The 21,703-nt window shown below is 43.0% G+C and overlaps 1 protein-coding gene across 2 annotated transcripts in view; it reads right to left on the reverse strand.

Moving 5' to 3' along the window:
* Positions 1-882: 882 nt before the first annotated feature.
* Positions 883-21,703, reverse strand: part of LOC139385385 (synaptic vesicle glycoprotein 2B-like) — a 56,104-nt gene continuing 35,283 nt past the window's right edge. For both annotated transcript variants that reach the window (XM_071130550.1, XM_071130477.1), the window contains 12 exons: positions 20,687-21,435; positions 12,366-12,546; positions 11,558-11,709; positions 10,566-10,699; positions 10,166-10,255; positions 9,933-10,046; positions 9,732-9,820; positions 4,875-5,039; positions 4,476-4,609; positions 3,953-4,153; positions 3,456-3,615; positions 883-3,023 (listed from right to left, as the gene is read on the reverse strand). In XM_071130550.1, the coding sequence (XP_070986651.1) occupies positions 2,840-3,023; positions 3,456-3,615; positions 3,953-4,153; positions 4,476-4,609; positions 4,875-5,039; positions 9,732-9,820; positions 9,933-10,046; positions 10,166-10,255; positions 10,566-10,699; positions 11,558-11,709; positions 12,366-12,546; positions 20,687-21,149 (2,067 nt within the window). In that variant the 5' untranslated portion in view covers positions 21,150-21,435 and the 3' untranslated portion in view covers positions 883-2,839. The remainder of the gene's footprint in view (positions 3,024-3,455; positions 3,616-3,952; positions 4,154-4,475; positions 4,610-4,874; positions 5,040-9,731; positions 9,821-9,932; positions 10,047-10,165; positions 10,256-10,565; positions 10,700-11,557; positions 11,710-12,365; positions 12,547-20,686; positions 21,436-21,703) is intronic.

Consider the following 21,703-nt stretch of genomic DNA (forward strand, 5'->3'; position numbering starts at 1 on the left):
TCCCACAACTATGTGGGAGAGGCCAGTGGCCTGTGGGGTAGAGGCAGTGGCCATTAGCACCTCATAGAGAAAGCTGGAGCCCGAGCTAGCACCTGTCCTGTCCCCTCCCCATGCCCCCAAAACCTTCAGCCAGCTTGACATGGCCTGAGCCTTCCCAGGGGTGCGCAATCAGCACTCACTAGTTCTCCAGAGTTGTCCAGTGTTGTCTAAAGCCGTGAGTCTAGTTTTCACCATTAAAGTCCTGTTTGGGGTTTTAGAGAAGAGCTGTGATGGATGTTCTCTAGATTCATATTTGTAGCAGTTGACCTCTATCATGTCAGTCAATCAAATGTATTTTAGGAAGCCGTTTTTACATCAGCAGGTGTCACAAAGTGCTATACAGATACCCAGCCTAAAACCCCAAAGAGCAAGCAATGCAAATATAGAAGCAAGTGGCTAGTAAAAACTCCCTAGAAAGGCAGGAACCTAGGAATAAACCTAGAGAGGAACCAAGATAGCACAATTTCTTATTTACAATGACAGCCTAGGAACATTGGGTAAAGTGCCTTGTTCAGGGGTAGAACAACAGATTTTTACCTTGTCAGCTCAGGGACTCGATCCACCAACCTTTCGATTACTGGCCCAACGCGCTAACCACTAGGTTACCTGCCGCTATATAGATGTCCGATATAATTGTTAACAATTCTTCATACAATATGCAAACGAAGAAATACAATTTATTCATTCTGTCCCACTTTACCTATAAATATCCACAGCTCCCATTTTTACTCTGCTTTTGGACCTGTGGTCCATGAGGAACTGCCTGGTGAAGTAAGTTGTTTCACACCTCTGGTAGAGTAAACAGCACAGACTTAATGCCAAGAAGAACAAACCAACCATCGCTCACAGTACACTGATAGATTTATTTGATTTGTTTCATCTTTTCACAGTCACAAAACCCCAAAACAAAAAATATATGCAAAATATTTTTTTCCACGACAGACAATATTTTGAGATAAAAATATAAAAACAATGAACAAAGTATGGCTTTCTGTTTCACAAAGATGCAGACACACACATGAATGCACCCAAGAAGTGTATCCATAAGCCAATCCCTTTATAACAGTGATGCTGCTGCTCAAAAAGATGCTTGAGAAAGAAAAAAGGTTTTATTGAATCCTCGCATTCAGTTAAGGCTGATTTCTTCCTGCAACTCAATTGATAACAGGTATTACACAATGTATAGGAAATAATTATGTATACCTCCATATAATGGTACAGATGTTCTATAGACTAAAGGAAACCAAACCTACACTTTGAAAAAGGATGATGCAACATCACCTTTATTCTTGTTTTGTAGCTTTCTCTATTTTGAAATATGTTATTGTGTGAATATAGTGTAGATACAACAGCAAAGCTTCAGTTTGTGCAACTGTTAGATTGTTAGTATGACAGAAATAATTGGCAAAAGTCTTGTTTTGTATTGGAAAGAAATGCAATTGGCTCCACAATACTTGACAAGAAACAGCTAAGAAATTCTTAAACTAACTAAAGTGATTGTTAATTCAAGCCGGTACAGGCTACAATCCAGTCAGCTATTTACAGTGACACACACAGACAGCAATCATCATTCAGATGACTTACTTTTTGAACAACACATGAAAGACACAGAAACATTACTAACACACACATGCAACTCAGTCAATAGTTAGCAGAAACAGCACTGTGTGCTTCAGTGAATCTCCCATCACCAATAAGAGCATTTCCCCCACATATTTTAAAACTCATTTTTCCCCCCGTATTCCTATGTGGTACCACGTCCACAGAAAAACTAAAGATGGCGTTGCATAGTCAACACAAATAAACCACAGCCCAAGTGAGAAACTGAGAACATTTACATCAAGCACACAAACAGACTGTAGGACCAAACAGTTTGCTGAAGTTGCAAGTTAGATTCAATTGGAAAATTGGAATGCAATTTTTTTGGTTTGATTGCAGGTGCATATTCAGCAGGATTACATTTTCAGAGCATGTCAGAAAATAAGATTAGAATGGAACGGCCAAATACGTTATCTCCTCATTTTGATGGAGAATACTGCAGTAAATAGCAGTTGTATGCTGTTCCCTAAATGGCAACCTACTGAATATACCCCTTGTTAATGGACTACAACCTCAAACACTCAACTAAAGGTAATGATTCAAAAATACAGTATAGATGTGGTGAAGGATATTTGCTGTCCTCCCACTACATACTGTGGGTTGATTGAAACACAAGACGAGAATACATGGAGGGAATGCTACACTACAGTCAATATAGTTTACATTTTGGAGAGAAGGTAGAGTGTTTGAGTTGATAAGTATTCATTAAGGCAGGGCCAAGATTAAAACAACATAATTTTAGCAAAACAAAACAGTACCTGAATTCAAAATGGCATTGGAGAAAGATTCCCTTGACCAGAAATCTGTTTCTGGTTACCAGTCTCCATCAAGAGGTTTACATATTTTCCCATTCTTATCTTGTGTCGACAATATCGTACATTAATGGGGCAAACTATGGTTTTTAGACCAATAGATAAGGAATTAGAGAAATATTCCCATTTAATCCCAATAATAATTTAGATTTTTGGAGTTGATTTTAAAGCATTTCACTCCAAACACATCGTGGCTAATGAGACAGAACAGACAATGAAGAACACTGTTAGTTAGCATGTAATTAAAGGATCTCTATGTTGGTGGAACAAACTCTTGTCAGCTCCAGGTGGTTACAACCAATCTTGCATAATGCCTGTGTATCTTCCAGAGGAACTCCGCCTGTAAAGGTGGCTCCTTGCTCCTGTGACCTTTAGCCAGTATGACCTCCTCACTGGAGTATCTTCTCCCGGGTCTCAGGTAGCTTGAGGGCCACCAGACCTCCACACACCAGAGCAGTACAGGAGAGGAGGATGGGGACAACTTTGGTGACCCCCACAAAGGAGGCAAAAATGGAGGTGCCCAGGATGGCCGCCAGCTTACAGAGAGCATTCAACACCCCAAACGCTGTGGCTCTGTGAGAGGAGGTTAGGGACATCGGTTAAATACACCACAGGGGACACAGTGGTGCAGCTGTCTAAGGCACTGCATCTCAGTGCAAGAGGCATCACTACAGTCCCTGGTTCGAATCCATTTTGTATCACATCTGGCTGTGATTGGGAGTCCCATAGGGCGGCGCACAATTGGCGCAGCCGGGGTAGGCCATCATTGTAAATAAGAATTTGTTCTTAACTGACTTGCCTAGTAAAATAAAGATTGAAATTAAATGTACCATTTTACATCCATTTTATTCAGTAACTGATGATAATGGGTTGACATACTTTTAACAGTATGAAGCAAATCATACAATATCATATCAACAATCTATTTCCAATAGGCACAATATAATAAATTAGATGGGCCTAGCTAATACATTCATGTCTGATTTCCAGATTGCTGTACTGTACCTTTTGGAGGCTGGGTAAAGTTCCACTGTGATGACCTCAATGCCGTTCCACGCTGCCACGCTGACCCCACAGAACAGACACTGCCAGGCTATGATGGCCGCCTGACTGAAGCTCAGGAACAGGAAGAAAGTGCAGCCAGCTGAGATCAGCATGGAGAGGCCTGCAAAGGGAGGAGCAGATTGGGCTCATAGTAGGAAACAGTGAGCACAGTGGCACTGGCACATCATGTGCAGAGGGAGATGGAGCTGTGAGGTGTGCGGTAAGAATCTATCACACTTCGATGTTCCTTGATCATATATCAAGGCGCACACCCTTATAAAACTCAATGCTCATACTTTTCTCATCTGCCAATTGAAGAGCAGAATGTCAGAATAATAGCTGAGCTGCTGCTATACACTTAATCTACACCTGTCCTACCTGTCCATTATAAGAACCAATACAGTTAAAATCATAGAAACCTATTACCATTGTACTTTGTCCAATACAGACCAACTCACCTATGATTTTAACCCTGCCTATCTTCTCCATGAACAGAGCTGATATGATGTTGCCGGGTAGAACAGCCAGGGACCCCAGGAAGCTGACCAGGTAGATGAGCACATCGTTCTCCTCGTCGATGTCCAAGTGACAACCCTTCTTATTATGGAGGAATGTGGTGTTCTCCAGCCTACAGTCTATGAACCTTTCCTCATACAGATCTGGAGGAAACGTGACAATGCCAACGATATAACATAAATAGTGTACTTGGAGAAACATTCATGGCTTTGCAATTCTCAGTCCACTGGTCAATATGTACTGTCTGTTTTCAGTGAAATATAGCAACGGTAATTGATGATTTTGAAATGCATTACATACTGTTTGTCATTATACATCATTCATTCATATTGAGCAGGACTTGATTTTTGCAAAAGTTCAATCTCTGTTGAACCTTTTTTCATTTTGGAAGCATTCCAAAGGGTTAAACTTGTTGACAATGTGGTGCATTGGTTGGCCTACTGTAACACCTCCAGCGGCTCCCACCTGTGTTATAGAAGACAGTGGATCTGATGGTACAGTTCTCAAATATTGTTTCAGTGGACTCGATGTCCTCAAAGTAACAATCTTCAAACAGTGAATCCTCAAACTTAACAGACTTCATCTGTATGTTGATGAACCTAAAGGGATGGAACACAAAAGCATGATTCCTGACTTTTTGATGACTTGGCACATTACATGCTAGAAAGACAGACAGCACAGTCCTTCCTCAATATTGTCTGTATCATTGTGAAATAAATAATACGTGCCGTACTTACATAGAATGATATGTTACATTGTGATATTATCAAGAGACATGACAATGATAAATTGTTGTAATACAGTATTACTTGCTGTGGTGTAGTACTTAGAAGGGCCAGAAGGTGGAGCATGGATATTACATACTTGTCATTGATGTATTCTCCCTCTCTGTGGATCTGATTCTCCAGGGAGAAGTTGAAGTGGAAGCGTTCTACTCTCTCTCTGTGGAACACCTTGACTTTGGACTCATACTCCTCTTGCTGAAGGTATTTGATCATGTCAGGGAACCACACACCCAGTCCATAGTAACTGAAATACGATGGTATCAGCGTTATTGGACCACAGTAGACAACATTAAAATACAGTATTTTGGCATCCTAAATGGCACCCTATTCCCTATATAGTACACTGCTTTTGACCAGGGCCCATGGGAGGAATTTGGTGCCATTTGGGACACAGACTGTATCGACAGGTATTTACAATCAGCTGCTCACAGTATACAATCTTTCCTGTTTAGCATCACATATATTGTACATATACAGTGCCTTCGGAAAGTATTCAGACCCCTTGAATATTTTCACGTTTTGTTACGTTACAGCCTTATTCAAAATGGACTTAAAAAAAATAACATTGTCAGCAATCTACACACAATACCCCATAATGACAAAGCGAAAACAGGTTTTTAGAAATTAACACATTTATTTTAAAAAACAAAAACAGAAATTCCTTATTACATAAGTATGCAAACTCTTTGCTCAGAGCAAAAAGGTCGAAGGAATTGTCCATAGAGCTCCGAGAGATTATTGTATCAAGTCACATATCTGGGGAAGGCTACCAAAACATTTCAGCAGCATTGAAGCTCCCCAAGAACACAGTGGCCTCCATCATTCTTAAACAGAAGAAGTTTGGAACCCCCAAGACTCTTCCTAGAGCTGGCCGCCCGGCCAAACTGGGCAATTGGGGGAGAAGGGCCTTGGTCAGGGAGGTAACCAAAAACCCGATGGTCACTCTGACAGAGCTCTAGAGTTCCTCTGTGGAGATGGGAGAACCTTCCAGGAGGACAAGCATCTCTGCAGCACTCCACCAATCAGGTCTTTATGATAGAGTGGTGAGATGGAAGCCAGTCCTCAGTAAAAAGGCACATGACAGCCCGCTTGGAGTTTGCCAAAAGGCACCTAAAGACTCTCAGACAATGAGAAACAAGATTCTCTGGTCTGATGAAACCAAGATTGAACTCTTTGGTCTGAATGGCAACTGTCACGTCTGGAGAAAACCTGGCACCATCCCTATGGTGAAGCATGGTTGTGGCAGCATCATGCTGTGGGGATGTTTTTCAACGGCAGGGACTGGGAGACTTGTCAGGATCGAGGCAAAGATGAACGGAGCAAAGGGCAGAGAGATCCTTGATGAAAACCTGCTCAGGACCTCAGACTGGGGCGAAGGTTCACCTTCCAACAGGACAACGACCCTAAGCACACAGCCAAGACAACGTAGGAGTGGCTTCCGGACAAGTCTCTGAATATCCTTGAGTGGCCCAGCCAGAGCCCGGACATGAACCCAATCGAACAGCTCTAGAGAGAACTGAAAATTTACCGGACATGAATCCGATCGAACAGCTCTAGAGAGACCTGAAAATAGCTGTGCAGCAACGCTTCCCATCCAACCTGACAGAGCTTGAGAGGATCTGCAGAGAAGAATGGAAGAAACTCCCCAAATACAGGTGTGCCGGAGGGGATGGCTGCCGTGTTACAGGCTCCTAACCAACTGTGCTATTTTGTTTTGTTTTTTAATATTGTTTAACTCATTTTGTACGTAATGTTGCTGTTACTGTCTCTTATGACTGAAAGAGCTTCTGTAATTCAGAACAGCAATTACTCACCTGGAACTGGACAAAGATTTTTTCTTTAATGAGTGCGACTCGAAGGATATACTGCTCTGTCAAGACAAGGCCCAAATCCCAGTCATAAGTGTGAAGAAAGACAGAAAAAAAAGGGGGAGGAGGACGAGGTGCCTTGTAAGAATTAGAGAAGTAGGTAAAGAAGGTCCCCAAGAACATGCAATAATTTAAAACAAACTGGACGATGTACGATTAAGACTATCCTACCAACGGGACATTAAAAACTGTAATATCTTGTGTTTCCCTGAGACATGGCTAAATGACGACACGGATAATATAGAGCTGGCTGGCTTCTCTGTGCATCAGCAGGACAGAGCAGCTACATCTGGTAAGACGAGGGGCGCGTCTCTTTGTCAATAACTGCTGGTGAGCGATGTCTAATATTAAAGAAGTCTCGAGGTATTGCTCGCCTGAGGTAGAATTCCACATGATAAGCTGTAGACCACACTATCTACCAAGAGAGTTGTCATCTATATTATTCATAGCCGTCTATTTACCACCACAAACTGATGCTGGAACTAAGACTGCACTCAATGAGCTGTATAAGGACAAGAAAATGCTCATCCAGAAGCGGTGCTCCTAGTGGCCGGTGACTTAATGCAGGCAAAGTTAAATCCATTTTACCTAATTTCTACCAGCACATCACATGTGCAACCAGATGGAAAAAAACTCTGGACCATCTTTACCCCACACACGGAGACGCATACAAAGCTCTCCCTCGCCCTCCATTTGGCAAATCAGACCATAATTCTATTCTCATAATTCCTGCTTACAAGCAAAAACTAAAACAAGAAGTACCAGTGACTCGCTCAGGACTGTTTTTCTAACAAAGACTGGAATATGTTCTGAGATTCATCCAATGGCATTGAGGAGTATATCACCTCGGTCACCGGCTTCATCAATAAGTGCATCGAGTGACCGTATGTACATTTCCCAACCAGAAGCCATGGATTACAAGCAACACTTGTAGCGGGACACTAATCTGGATGCTTATAAGAAATCCCGCTATGCCGTCAAATGAATCATCAAAGAAGCAACGCATCAATACAGGACTAAGATTGAATCCTACTACACCGACTCTGACGCTTGTCGGATGTGGCAAGGCTTGAAAAATATTACGGACTACAAAGGGAAACCCAGCCACGAGCTGCCTAGTTACGGAAGCCTACCAGATGAGCTAAATGCCATTTATGCTCCCTTCTAGGCAAGCTACACTGAAGCATGCATGAGAGCACCAGCTGTTCCGGATAACTGTGTGATCACGCTCTCCGTAGCCGATGTGAGCAAGACCTTTAAACAGGTCAACATTCACAAAGCCGCAGGGCCAGACGGATTACCAGGATATGTACTCAAAGCATGCACAGACCAACTGACAAGCGTCTTCACTGATATTTTCAAACTCTCGGTGACCGAGTCTGTAATACCTACATATTTCAAACAGACCACCATAGTCCCTGTGCCCAAGAAGCAAAGGTAACTTGCCTAAATGATTACCACCCCATAGCACTCACGTCTTTAGCCATGAAGTGCTTTGAAAGGCTTGTCATGGCTCACATCAACAGCCCCATGCCGGAAACCATAGACCAACTCCAATTCGCATACCACCTCAAAAGATCCACAGATGACGCAATCTCAATCGCACTCCACACTGCACTTTCCCACCTGGACAAAATTAACACATGTGCGAGAATGGTGTTCATTGACTACAGCTCAGCGTTCAAAGCATAGTGCCCACAAAGCTCTTCACTGAGCTAAGGACCCTGGGACTAAACACCTCCCTCTGAAACTGGATTCTGGACTTCCTGACGGGCTGCCCGAGGTTGTAAGGGTAGGCAACAACACATCTGCCATCAAGTGTGAGTGCTTAGTCCCGTCCTGTTCTCCCTGTTCAGCCACGACTGCATGGCCAAGCATGACTCCAACACCACCCTTAGGTTTGCTGACGACACAACAGTGGTAGGTCTGATCACCGACAATGATGAGACAGACTATAGGGAGGAGGTCAGAGACCTGGCAGTGTGGTGCCAGGACAACAACCTCTTCCTCAATGTGAGCAAGACAAAGGAGCTGATTGTGGACTACAGGAAAATGAGGGGTAAACAGGCCACCATTAACATCGACGGGGCTGTAGTGGAGCAGGTCGAGAGTTTCAAGTTCCTTGGTATCCACATCACTAACTAAAGATCATGGTCCAAACACAACAAGACAGTTGTGAAGAGGGCACGACAACAACTTTTGCCCCTCAGGAGAATGAAAAGAAGTTATACAGCTGCACCATCGAGAGCATTCTGACCAGTTGCATCACCGTCTGGTATGGCAACTGCTCGGCATCTGACGGTAAGGTGGTACAGAGGGTAATGCGTACGGCTCACTAAATCACTGGGGCCAAGCTTCCTGACATCCAGGACCTATATACTAGGCGGTGTCAGTGGAAAGACCAAAAAATTAGCAAAGACTCCAGTCACCTAAGACATAGAGTGTTCTCTCTACTACCGCACGGCAAGCTATGCCAAGTCTAGGATCAAAAGGCTCCTTAACAGCTTTACCCCCAAACCATAAGACGGCTGAACAATTAATCAAATGGCCACCCGGACTATTTACATTGAAAGCTGCTACTCACTGTTTATTACATATGCATAGTCACTTTACAAATTACCTCGACTAACCTGTACCCCCGCACATTGACTTGGTACCAGTACCCCCTGTATATAGCCTCATTATTGTTATGTCATTTTCTTGTGTTACTTTTTGATTTGATTCAATATTTTTACTTTAGTTTATTTAGTAAATATTTTCTTATCTACATTTCTTGAACTGCATTGTCAGTTAAGGGCTTGTAAGTAAGCATTTCACGGTAAGGTCTACACTTGTTGTATTTGGCGCTTCCAAAGGTGCTTCAACAAATTACTGAGTAAACGGTCTGAATACTTACGTAAATGTGATATTTCAGTTTTTTATTTTTAATAAATTAGCAACATTTTCAGAAAAACTGTTTTAGCTTTGTCATTATGGGGTATTGTGTGTAGATTGATGAGGAATAAAAACAATAATACATTTTTGAATAAGGCTGTAACGTAACAAAATGTGGAAGGCACTGTATTTACCTGAAGGCCATGGTGAACCAGATGATTGCCATGAACAGTGTACTCAGTCTCAGCTCAGGTCCCAAGAGAGAAGCAACGTTCTTCAGCACCTGCAATGAAAACACAGCATAGTGACACATCACATACAGTACTAATAGCCTGTTGGTGTTAATGTTGGTCTCATTAGTAATGTGTTTGATTTCAGAACATTTTTGGTCCTACCAGTTTGCACAGAGTGAGGGTCCGGACGGCCCACCGCTGCATAGCCGTCCCTGTGGCACTCTGGATCTCAATGAACTCATCCTCCTGGGTCTTAGGAGCCTTGATGTGTGTCACCTGAGGGGAATGAAATGATGTTCACTTTGTTTCATTATATTCTGTGAAGCTGAAAATGCCAAAGCAGCCCTTCAAGCAAGTGTTATTTAGTGGTCATCTGTGATGTTGTCTCTACACACCTGGAAGACCTTCTCAGGCTGGCCCTTTGCCCTCCAGTTGGTGTCATGGACATTCTTCAGGATCATCCAGGCCTCGTCATGTTTGGCATTCTGACAAAGACAGCCACATACTGTATTTCATGTCTGTGCGTTGTTCATGTTTCGTATTATGTTGCGTTTATTTATTAAAAACACTCACTCCCTGAACTTGCTTCCTGACTCTCAGCGCACATCGTTACACTGTAAGTCAAAACCTCCCTATAGTCCACACATTTCAGTTGTGTGTTTTTAAACCAAATACATCTGCAAACTCGGTTTGGGGTTTTGTATGAAAATATCGTATGATCAACACCATATGTTAAAGGTCCTGAGTATTACGTTCCTGTACTGTTCATCTTAATCTTAAGAAAATAGATCTTACCTCCAGGAGGAACCTGGGGCTCTCAGGCATGAACATGAGCCCCACCAGGGAGGTGATGGCAGGCAGGGCACAGACCAGCACAAACACCCTCCAGCTGTGGAACTGGAACTCTGTCCCCATGCTGAAGCCCCAGCCTGGAACACAACACACAACCTCAGTCATTATCTCGGTCTCGAGCCCCAGTCTGGAACACAACACACAACCTCAGTCATTATCTCAGTCTAGAGCCCCAGCCTGGAACACAACACACAACATACAACCTCAGTCATTATCTCAGTCTAGAGCCCCAGCCTGGAACACAACACACAACATACAACCTCAGTCATTATCTCGGTCTAGATCCCCAGCCTGGAACACAACACACAACATACAACCTCAGTCATTATCTCGTTCTAGATCCCCAGCCTGGAACACAACACACAACATACAACCTCAGTCATTATCTCGTTCTAGATCCCCAGCCTGGAACACAACACACAACATACAACCACAGTCATTATCTCGGTCTAGAGCCCCAGCCTGGAACACAACACAATACAATACAGCCACCACACAATCATCATCCATTACCTGTGTCTAGACTCTAGAACCTGGAACACAAGCCAAATCACTCCCTGGGTCTATAGGTGTGTTTACAGACTAATATTAGGATTACAAATCTATCAGCCAGTTAATTAACCCAACACATATGCTTAGTCCAGTGGAGACTGCTGAGCTCATAATAACGGCTAGAACGTAGCGACTGGAATGGCATACCATTTCACTTATTCCACTCCAGCCGTTACCACAAGCACATTCTCCCCAATTAAGGTGTCGCCAACCTCCTGTGGCTTAGTCGTGTTACGTTACCATAACATCCAATGCAGGGACTGCTGTAGCTGAACTTGGGTGAACTTGCTTATGTCAGCAAGGAGGATGATATTAATCCCAGGTCATGGCCGCTATAGTAAGGGTTGTCTGTTGAGTGTTTAGTATGCAGTATTGTACTGTACCATAGTGAGGGATGATGCCCCAGGCTGTGAAGGAGGCATAGATGCCTCCCACCATCCAGAACATACACAGCCAGCTCAGGTGTTCCCCCCTCTTATCCATCTGAAGGAACTCTGAGAAGTAGGAGTAGACGATGGGGACAGAACCTCCAATACTGAAGGGAGATACAGAGGATTAGTATAGGAACTCATTGACAGATTATGATTGTAGATAACACAAGAGATTTGCTTTTTTATTTCACCATTATGAATCCAGGAAGTCCCTAGATGAATCATCTATTTTTCGAGGAAGAACAGACTTCAGTATTTTTGTAATCAGGTAAGTTTCCGAAAGGTCAGTAGTTGAAGGTCAGTAATTTGAGCTTCCACTAATATCCAACCATACATAGATACACAATAGTCTAATACACCATGCTCCTCCAGCTGAGGTCTTCTGTATACACAATGTTTTTGCATACGCTTTGACCTGATTCTGGAGTCAGTAAGCAAAGCTTGCTTACATCCCTGTGGAACAACGCTATTCTGAGATAGCACAATGCTGCATTGTTGTAGGTGGAGGAGGAGAGTAGCTCTGAATGTGCTGAACATGAGAGGAAGTGTAATCTAGCACGAGTCCTACAGTAACTACTGCCTCTTCCATGTAGCTTCTTCAGAGGCTGTGGTTTTGTATCCGTTACGTTGTTCAAAGTATATTTTATCAGGTCGAAAGGATCATGTTCACTTGTCCTATAGCATCCCAGTCACAACCCTAATTCCTTCAAGTAGAAACTCATCTCGTTTCCCCGCTCTCAATAGATGGGGTCTTTCTTACCCGATGCCGGAGATGAGCCTAAAGAAGAGAAAGAAGCCATATCCCTGGGCGAAGGAGGAGAGGAAGGCGAAGACACAGTTGATGGTGAGTGCCCAGATCAGACACTTCCGGCGGCCCAGTTTGTCTGCCATGCCTCCCCAGATGAACGCCCCAACCATCATGCCCAGGAACACTATCAAACCTGCAGGAGAGAGAGAAAGGCAAGACACAGTCAGTAGCCAGTACAGGTACAGTTCACTAGCAGACATGTTTCTAGTGATTTGAACTCAGTGAATAAAGTGGAAGGTAGATTGATGACCATACATTCTGGTGATGCAGTGTGCTTTTATGGATCACAGAACGGTATTTTAGGGACACCTTTGATGACATACAGTATACAGAGTTGTTTTTGAATGCTCAACAACTACCACAGCATCGGCAGCAATGCTGAAACTGGATATCTGGACATTGGTGCCACTTTGATGTTGTCCACCAGGAGACAGGCTTGTACATCCCTCCTGACAGACAGACAGTGGAGGGCAATGTCCTAGGGCAGTATTGAGAAATCTCTCTGTGTAATACAATACATTTTAACTGAAAATACCCCAAAAACGAATATATATATATTTTTTAATAGTTGTGCATTTGTAAATATATTTTTGTACTCTGCATTCTGACTCATTCTCAAGGCTAGGTCAGAGGGGTAAAATTGCATTTCTAAGGTAACGACAGACAAAATGTATTTTTGGTCAAATTGAATAGCCTTGAATGGTATTTTGTGAAGCCTTAACAGGTATCATATTTCTATGTCATACCACTTTTAGGACTTTTTTTAGGACTAACCTGTATCAAAAGAAACATAACAGTATTTAATGTGTGCATTTGTCCATCTCTCAAAGCTTGACTTTAACACCTATTTTTAGCATATAATGAATGCTTCCATAATTATTTATTTTTTTGTTTAAGTACGCTAAACGCTGACATTTGATATAATCATGAAGGTGTATGTGTAAGGGTTTTCCTGTGGTGAAGGAGAGGCGGACCAAAATGCAGCGTGGTGGTTATTCATGTTTTTAATAAAGACAACTATACATGAACAGACTAAACAAAACAAGAAAAGTGAAAACCTAAACAGTCCTATCTGGTGCAAACACAGAGACAGGAACAGTCACCCACAAAACCCAACACAAAACAGGCTACCTAAATATGGTTCCCAATCAGAGACAATGACTAACACCTGCCTCTGATTGAGAACCATATCAGGCCAAACATAGAAATAGGCAAACCAGACACACAACATAGAATGCCCACCCAGCTCACGTCCTGACCAACACTAAAACAAGGAAAACACACACGAACGATGGTCAGAACGTGACAGTATGTGTTTCTGCCTCAGAAAGTACAGTATTTTCTAACCTTGGGTAATAAAGCCTATTAATTTAAGCCCCAGATAAGTACAGTTGAAGTCGGAAGTTTACATACACCTTAGCCAAATACATTTAAACTCAGTTTTTCACAATTCCTGACATTTAATCCTGTGAAATGTCAGAATAATAGTAGAGAGAATAATTTCAGCTTTTATTTCTTTCATCACATTCCCAGTGGGTCAGAAGTTTACATACACTCAATTAGTATTTGGTAGCATTGCCTTTAATTTGTTTAACTTGGGTCAAACGTTGTGGGTAGCCTTCCACAAGCTTCCCACAATAATTTGGGTGAATTTTGGCCCATTCCTCCTGACAGAGCTGGTGTAACTGAGTCAGGTTTGTAGGCCTCTTTGCTCACACACACTTTCAGTTCTGCCCACCCATTTTCTATGGGATTGAGGTCAGGGCTTTGTGATGGCCACTCCAATACCTTGACTCTGTCGTCCTTAAGCCATTTTGCCACAACTTTGGAAGTATGCTTGGGGTCATTGTCCATTTGGAAGACCCATTTGCAACCAATATTTAACTATTTAACTGATGTCTTGAGATGTTGCTTCAATATATCCACATCATTTTCCTACCTCATGATGCCATCTATTTTGTGAAGGGCACCAGTCCCTCCTGCAGCAAAGCACCCCCACAACATGATGCTGCCACCCCCGTGCTTCACAGTTGGGATGGTGTTCTTCGGATTGCAAGCCCCCTTTTCCCTCCAAACATGATGGTCACTATGACCAAACAGTTCCATTTTTGTTTCATCAGGACCAGAGGACATTTCTCCAAAAAGTACGATCTTTGTCCCCATGTACAGTTGCAAACCGCAGTCTGGCTTTTTTATGGCAGTTTTGGAGCAGTGGCTTCTTCCTTGCTGAGCGGCCTCTCAGGTTATGTCGATATAGGACTTGTTTTACTGTGGATATAGATACTTTTGTACCTGTTTCCTCCAGCATCTTCACAAGGTCCTTTGATGTTGTTCTGGGATTGATTTGCACTTTTCACACCAAAGTACATTCATCTCTAGGAGACCTTCCCGAGTGGTATGACGGCTGTATGGTCCCATGGTGTTTATACTTGCGTGCTATTGTTTGTACAGATGAACATGGTACGTTCAGGCATTTGGAAATTGCTCCCAAGGATGAACCAGACTTGTGGAGGTCTACAATTTTTTTTCTGAAGTCTTGACTGATTTCTTTTGATTTTCCCATGATGTCAAGCAAAGAGGCACTGCGTTTGAAGGTAGGCCTTGAAATACACCCACAGGTACACCTCCAATTGACTGAAATTATGTCAATTAGCCTATCAGAAGCTTTCTGGAATTTTCCTAGCTGTTTAAAGGCACAGTCAACTTAGTGTATGTAAACTTCTGACCCACTTTAATTGTGATACAGTGAATTATAAATTAAATAATCTGTCTGAAAAATATTGTTGGAAAAATTACTTGTGTCATGCACAAAGTAGATGTCCTAACCGACTTGCCAAAATTAGAAACGAGAAATTTGTGGAGTTGTTGAAAACGAGTTAATGACTCCAACCTAAGTGTATGTAAATTTCCAACCGTAGATATAATTAATGTGCCCATTCAAGTACTGTACACCAGCGGCCTGCTTGACTATTGCAGATGAGAGCACTTTTCTATGCACTTTATTTGTACATCTAAACCATTACTCAGTTTACCTGTAGCCTTTCAACCTAACCCTATCACTGGGGAAAAATCTCCCAAAAAGAACACATTTTACCACCAGCAGCCTGTGCCAAGTGCCAGCGCCTAGCATGGTGGCATGATGTCACTGCAGATGGCAATGCCATGGGGGGGTGTGGGTGATGATTGGTATGAGAGCGAAGACTCGGGCCTGCTGTCAACGGATAAACATATGGAGATGAGGATCAATCCCCCAACCTCCTCTCCCTGTAGAACAGTGACAGTGCTGCCACTCTGCCTTCTGATTGGACAGTTTACATCCATTGAGTCAGAATGTTTGCAGTGATCACAGTGAAAGTGTGAATTAGAGGCATCTCATATTTTAGTAGACCAATTGAGGCTGATTGATTATGGTTAGGAAGTCAAAATCTAAACCATTGAAGTAAACTGTAGTGTATTCTGTACATTTGGAATGAAAAATGTTGAGGGGCATTGGATAAACTGTAGATTAAATTACCGTAAAGAGCAACATTTAGGGCAAGATGAGATAGTGAATAACTAATAGGATACCTGACTGAATTTGTAATCATGCCACACTTAAACAGAAAAGCTGCTAACTTGTTCTTTTTAAATCTAGATGTTACACAAGATAATTATACAGAACATAAATGTAAACGTAACATGCAACAGTTTCAAAGATTTCACTGAGTTACAGTTCATATAAGGAAATCAGTCAATTGAAATAAATAAATGAGGCCCTATTCAACGGTTTCACATGACTGGGAATACAGATATGCATCTGTTGGACACAGATACCTTAATAAAAGGTAGGGGTGTGGATCAGAAAACCAGTCAGTATCTGGTGTTGCCACCATTTGCCTCATGCAGCGCGACTGAACTCTTTCGCATAGAGTTGATCAGGCTGTTGATTGTGGCCTATGGAATGTTGTCTCAATCCTCTTCAATGGCTGTGCGATGTTGCTGGAACACCTGTCGTGCATGTTGAGTATGCAGGCCATGGAAGAACTAGGATATTTTCAGCTCCCAGGAATTGTGTACAGATCCTTGCGACATGGGAGCATGCATTATCATGCTGAAACATGAGGTGATGGCAGCGGATGAATGTCATGACAAAGGGCCTCAGGATCTCATCATCTGCATTCAAACTTCCATCGATAAAGTGCAACTGTGTTCATTGTCCGAAGCTCATGCCTGCCCATATCATAACCCCACCGCCACAATGGGGCACTCTATACACAACGTTGACATCAGCAAACCGCTTACCTACACAACTCCATACACATGGTCTGCGGTTGTGAGGCCGGATGTGAGGCTCGCCCTCCTTTTGGCAAATCTGACCATGACTCCATCTCGTTGCTCCCCTCCTATAGGCAGAAACCTAAACAGGAAGCTTCGGTGCTTAGGTCTATCCAACGCTGGTCTGACCAATCGGATTCCACGCTTCAAGATTGCTTCAATCACATGGACTGGGATATGTTCCGGGTAGCCTCAGACAATAACATTGACGTATACGCTGACTCGGTGAGCGAGTTTATAAGGAAGTGTATAGGAGATGTTGTACCCACTGTGACTATTAAAACCTTCTCTAACCGGAAACCATGGATTGATGGCAGCATTTGCACAAAAATGAAAGCACGTACCACGGCATTTAATCATGGCAAGGCGACTGGAAACATGGCTGAATACAAACAGTGTAGTTATTCCCGCCGTAATGCAATCAAACAAGCAAAGCGTCAGTGTAGAGACAAAGTGGAGTCGAAATTAAACGGTTCAAACAGGTTCTACAGACAATCACGGATTACAAAAAGAAAACCAGCCCCGTCGCGGACATCGACGTCTTGTTTCCAGACAAATTAAACAACTTCTTTGCGTGCTTTGAGGACAATAAGGTGCCACCGACGCGGCCCACAAACAAAGATTGAGGGCTCTCCTTCTCCGTTGCCGACGTGAGTAAAACATTTAAATGTGTTAATCCTCGCAAGGCTGCCAGCCCAGACGGCATCCCTAGCTGTGTCCTCAAAGCATGCGCAGACCAGCTGGCTGGTGTGTTTACGGACATATTCAATCAATCCCTATCCCAGTCTGCTGTCCCCACATGCTTCAAGATGGCCACCATTGTTCCTGTTCCCAAGAAAGCTAAGGTAACTGAGCTAAATGACTACCGCCCCGTAGCACTCACTTCTGTCACCATGAAGTTCTTTGAGAGACTAGTCAAGGATCATATCACCTCCACCCTACCTGTCACACTAGAACCACTCCAATTTGCTTACCGCCCTAATAGGTCCACAGACGATTCAATCACCATCACACTGCACACTGCCCTATCCCATCTAGACAAGAGGAATAACTATGTAAGACTGCTGTTTATTGACTACAGCTCAGCATTCAACACCATAGTACCCTCCAAACTCATCATCAAGCTTGAGACCCTGGGTCTCGACACCACCCTGTGCAACTGGGTCCTGGACTTCCTGACGGGCCGCCACCCAGGTGGTGAAGGTACGAAACAACATCTCCACTCCGATGATCCTCAGGTGGAAAGTTTTAAGTTCCTTGGTGTACATATCACCGACAAACTGAAATGGACAGTGCGCAACAAAACCTCTTCAACTTCAGGAGGCTGAAAAAATATGGCTTGTCACTGAAAACCCTCACTAAACTTTTACATGTGCACAATTTATCACCGTCTGGTACGGCAGCTGCACCACCCACAACTGCAGGGCTCTTGAGAGGGTGGTGCGGTCTGCACAACGCTTCACCGGGGTGCAAACTGCCTGCCCTCCAGGACACCTACAACACCCGATGTCACAGGAAGGCAAAAATGATCATCAAGGACAAATAACCACCCGAGCCACTGCCTGTTCACCCCGCTATCATCCAGAAGGGGAGGTCAGTCCAGGTGCATCAAAACTGGGACAGAGAGATTGAAAAACAGCTTCTATATTTCAAGGCCATCAGATTGTTAAACAGCCACCACTAGCACAGAGAGGCAGCTGCCTACCTACAGCCTTGATATCCCTGGCCACTTTAATAATGCCACTTTAAGAATGTTTACATATCTTGCATTTCTCATCTGTATATACTGTATACTTTATCCTACACTATCTATTCTTTAATATCTATTGCATCTTAGCCACTCTGTCACTGCTCATCTATATATTTTATACCAATATATTCTTATCCCATTCCTTTACTAGATTGTGTGTATTAAGTTTTGTTGTGGAATTTGTTCAATATTAGGTTTTGTTGTGGAATTGTTAGATAATACCTGTTAGATACTGCTGCACTGGCGGATCTAGAAGCATAAGCATTTCGCTACACTCTCAATAACATCTGTTAACCATATGTATGTGACCAATCAAATTTGATTTGATTTGGACATACTGCCAAATTCTCTCAAATGCCATTGGAGGAGGCTTATGGTAGAGAAATTTGCATTACATTTTCTGGCAACAGCTCTGGTGGACATTCCTGCAGTCAGCATGCCAATTGCACACTCCCTCAAAACTTGAGACATCTGTAGCATTGTGTTGATCATTACACATTATATGATTAAACAGCATGATCATTACACAGGTGCACCTTGTACTGGGGACAATAAAATACTACTCTAAAATGTGCAGTTTTGTCAAACAACTGTATGACAAAACTGCACATTTTAGAGTGGTATTTTATTGTTCCCAGCACAAGGTGTAATGATCATGCTGTTTAATCATCTTATTGATATGCCACACCTGACAGTTGGGTTATCTTGGCAAAGGAGAAATGCTCAATAACATGGATTTAAACAAATTTGTGCACAAAATTTGATAGAAATAAGCTTTTTGTGCATATGGTAAATTTCTGGGATCTTTTTTTTCAGCTCATGAAACATGGGACCAACACTTTACATGTTGCTTTTATATTATTGTTCAGTGTATGATCCAGCTTATCCTGTATCCTCTGAGTTCCTAAAAGTTGACTCCACCCTATTTATTCAATTAAATTCCATTCAATAATATATTTTTTTTAATTATCCCAGAAGGGCAATTACTTTGTCTATGTGAGTCAGTCTGAGATCTGAGGGCTACAGAATATACAGTACTGTGAATAAAAGTTGCTCGTGATTGTGATTGACAGAGTGTAGTTAGCCAAAGGGAAGTGAAGCAGCAGGCAAACAGTATGTATCCTAGACACAAGGTCAGTAGAGTGGCTATTGATCTCATCTCCTCAGCCACCTGCTGACTCAGTACTATCAACCAGTACAGCTGGATGGGCTGCTGGGCCGCTGAGGCTGGGAAGGCTGTGGAGAGGGAGAAAAAACTGCCCTCTCATTCCAGATACTTGTCTCCTTGGACAGCTTCCACCCACAGGTTTCAAAGGTTTCAAAGTGGTGTCTGACTCTGAATTTCAAATCCACCACTGCACTAGAACAATGTGTCCAACTCTTCAAAGAAGTCCTATTCTCAACCCCATTTTCTCAAGTCTAGTTTGATATATCTCTGTCAGTTCTTATAGATATGTAAACTTTCATCTAGCCTTTGAGTAGAAAACTTTCAACATTTGGATGCCCCTTTTTGTGTTGCAATATTCTACGGCAGTCTCTGAGAGCAACTTTTGCATATAGCTAGCTGCTTATGTTAGGGTGGAACGGAGAGAGAACCACATTTCCCTTAGACATGGGCCTACAAAATACTGCATAGTCTCAATCAGTGTGATTGGTGGCATGCCGCAGATCGCTCCGGTTGCCAAACTCGTGTTATTTGCCGTGGAGAAACAGATAATCAATTTTTCCCCTGCTTCACTAAGCAGGAATATATTGAAGTAAAGTAGAGCATAAAAAGCATCCAGATTCATCTTGAAATCAACTGTGCCATTAGCTTATTTGAGAACTTTTTTAATTTACGGAGCACTTAAGTAAGTACCTGCCGGCTAGTATTGACTGCAAGGCTGCTATTGGCTGGAACCATCCCCAAGACAATCCACAACTTAGCTTTGATTTTTACACAGTTTGCACTGATATCCACAGAATGTCGTGCAGGGACTGACTTGTGTCCTCTGATGAATTCTTTCATTTGGTATCAGAACTTTAAGTAAGACATTTTGAAGATATAACATTATTATTTTCCCAATACAATTCAGACTCTTAATTCAGCATCTTAATTCAGCCTCTTATTCCTTTTTCCCAGAATGAATTGACCAAGACGTTATACAAGACAAGTGTTAATATGGGTTGTATGTCTTCCAACAAGTGTTGGCATTTAGCCATGACTCACCTAGCATGCCTTTCTCTCCATTGGAAAAGCACATGTCCTTCTCTGCGCTGGGCAGCACGAACCCCACCACAAAGCACTCCACCCCGTCAGCCATGAGGGCTAGGCCCAGCACTATAAACAGGCTCCACTGGAACCGTCCATGCCCACAGTCCTCCATGATGTCCTCATACTGCTCAGCCAGCTCCTCCAGCTCCGTGGCCCCTGCCTGAGCCTGCCTGGCCTTGGCCCTCGCTGCCCTCTGGGCCGCCTTCACCTCGTCAGGGTGGGGGATCCCCTGGTACTCCCCCTCGTACATCTGGTCCTCGTCATCATGGCCCTCCGTGGCATCGCTGGCTGCATCCTCCTCCTGAGGGTAGGACTCGCCCTGGTAACCGTAGCCCTCCTGGTCTCCTCCCTCTCCGTAGGTGCCGTAGGGGTCACCTCCTCCTTGGTGGTACACATTGTTCTGGTAAGGATCAGCCATGCTATCGCTGAGACGTTAGAGCCAAGTCAGCACTGTTGCAGTAAGATCCTTCAGGTGATTCTGACTAGATTGGCATAATTCTGGGCACCTTGGTCCGGTGTTCTGCTCCTTATGTGTTCTGGTATTCCAGGTGCTATGCTGTCGCTGTTTCTTGTTCCTGTTCTGCTAATCTGAGGAGGGTGTTGTTCAAGTAATCTTTTGAACAATACCTGGACTGGAACAATAATGATTGTTTTCGAATAACTACCTTTGACTGTTCAGTTCTTCACAATGCCTCATGCTGAACCTGAAAGAGGAAGTTTATTCAGTTATGCCATCCATATTTCTTATGATTGATAACAAAATCAATACTCTGTTGATTTACTCAGAAAACATGGGAATGTTTCTTCATTTTGAATAGATTTGACTGGGAGCTGACACTAGAACTCAGACATACTGTATATTATTGGGATCTACTGCATATGGCCTATTGACTGTATCTACAGTGCCTTGCGAAAGTATTCGGCCCCCTTGAACTTTGCGACCTTTTGCCACATTTTAGGCTTCAAACATAA

This window comes from Oncorhynchus clarkii, chromosome 1 (genome assembly GCF_045791955.1).
Source record: "Oncorhynchus clarkii lewisi isolate Uvic-CL-2024 chromosome 1, UVic_Ocla_1.0, whole genome shotgun sequence".
Taxonomy (NCBI): Eukaryota; Metazoa; Chordata; class Actinopteri; order Salmoniformes; family Salmonidae; genus Oncorhynchus; species Oncorhynchus clarkii.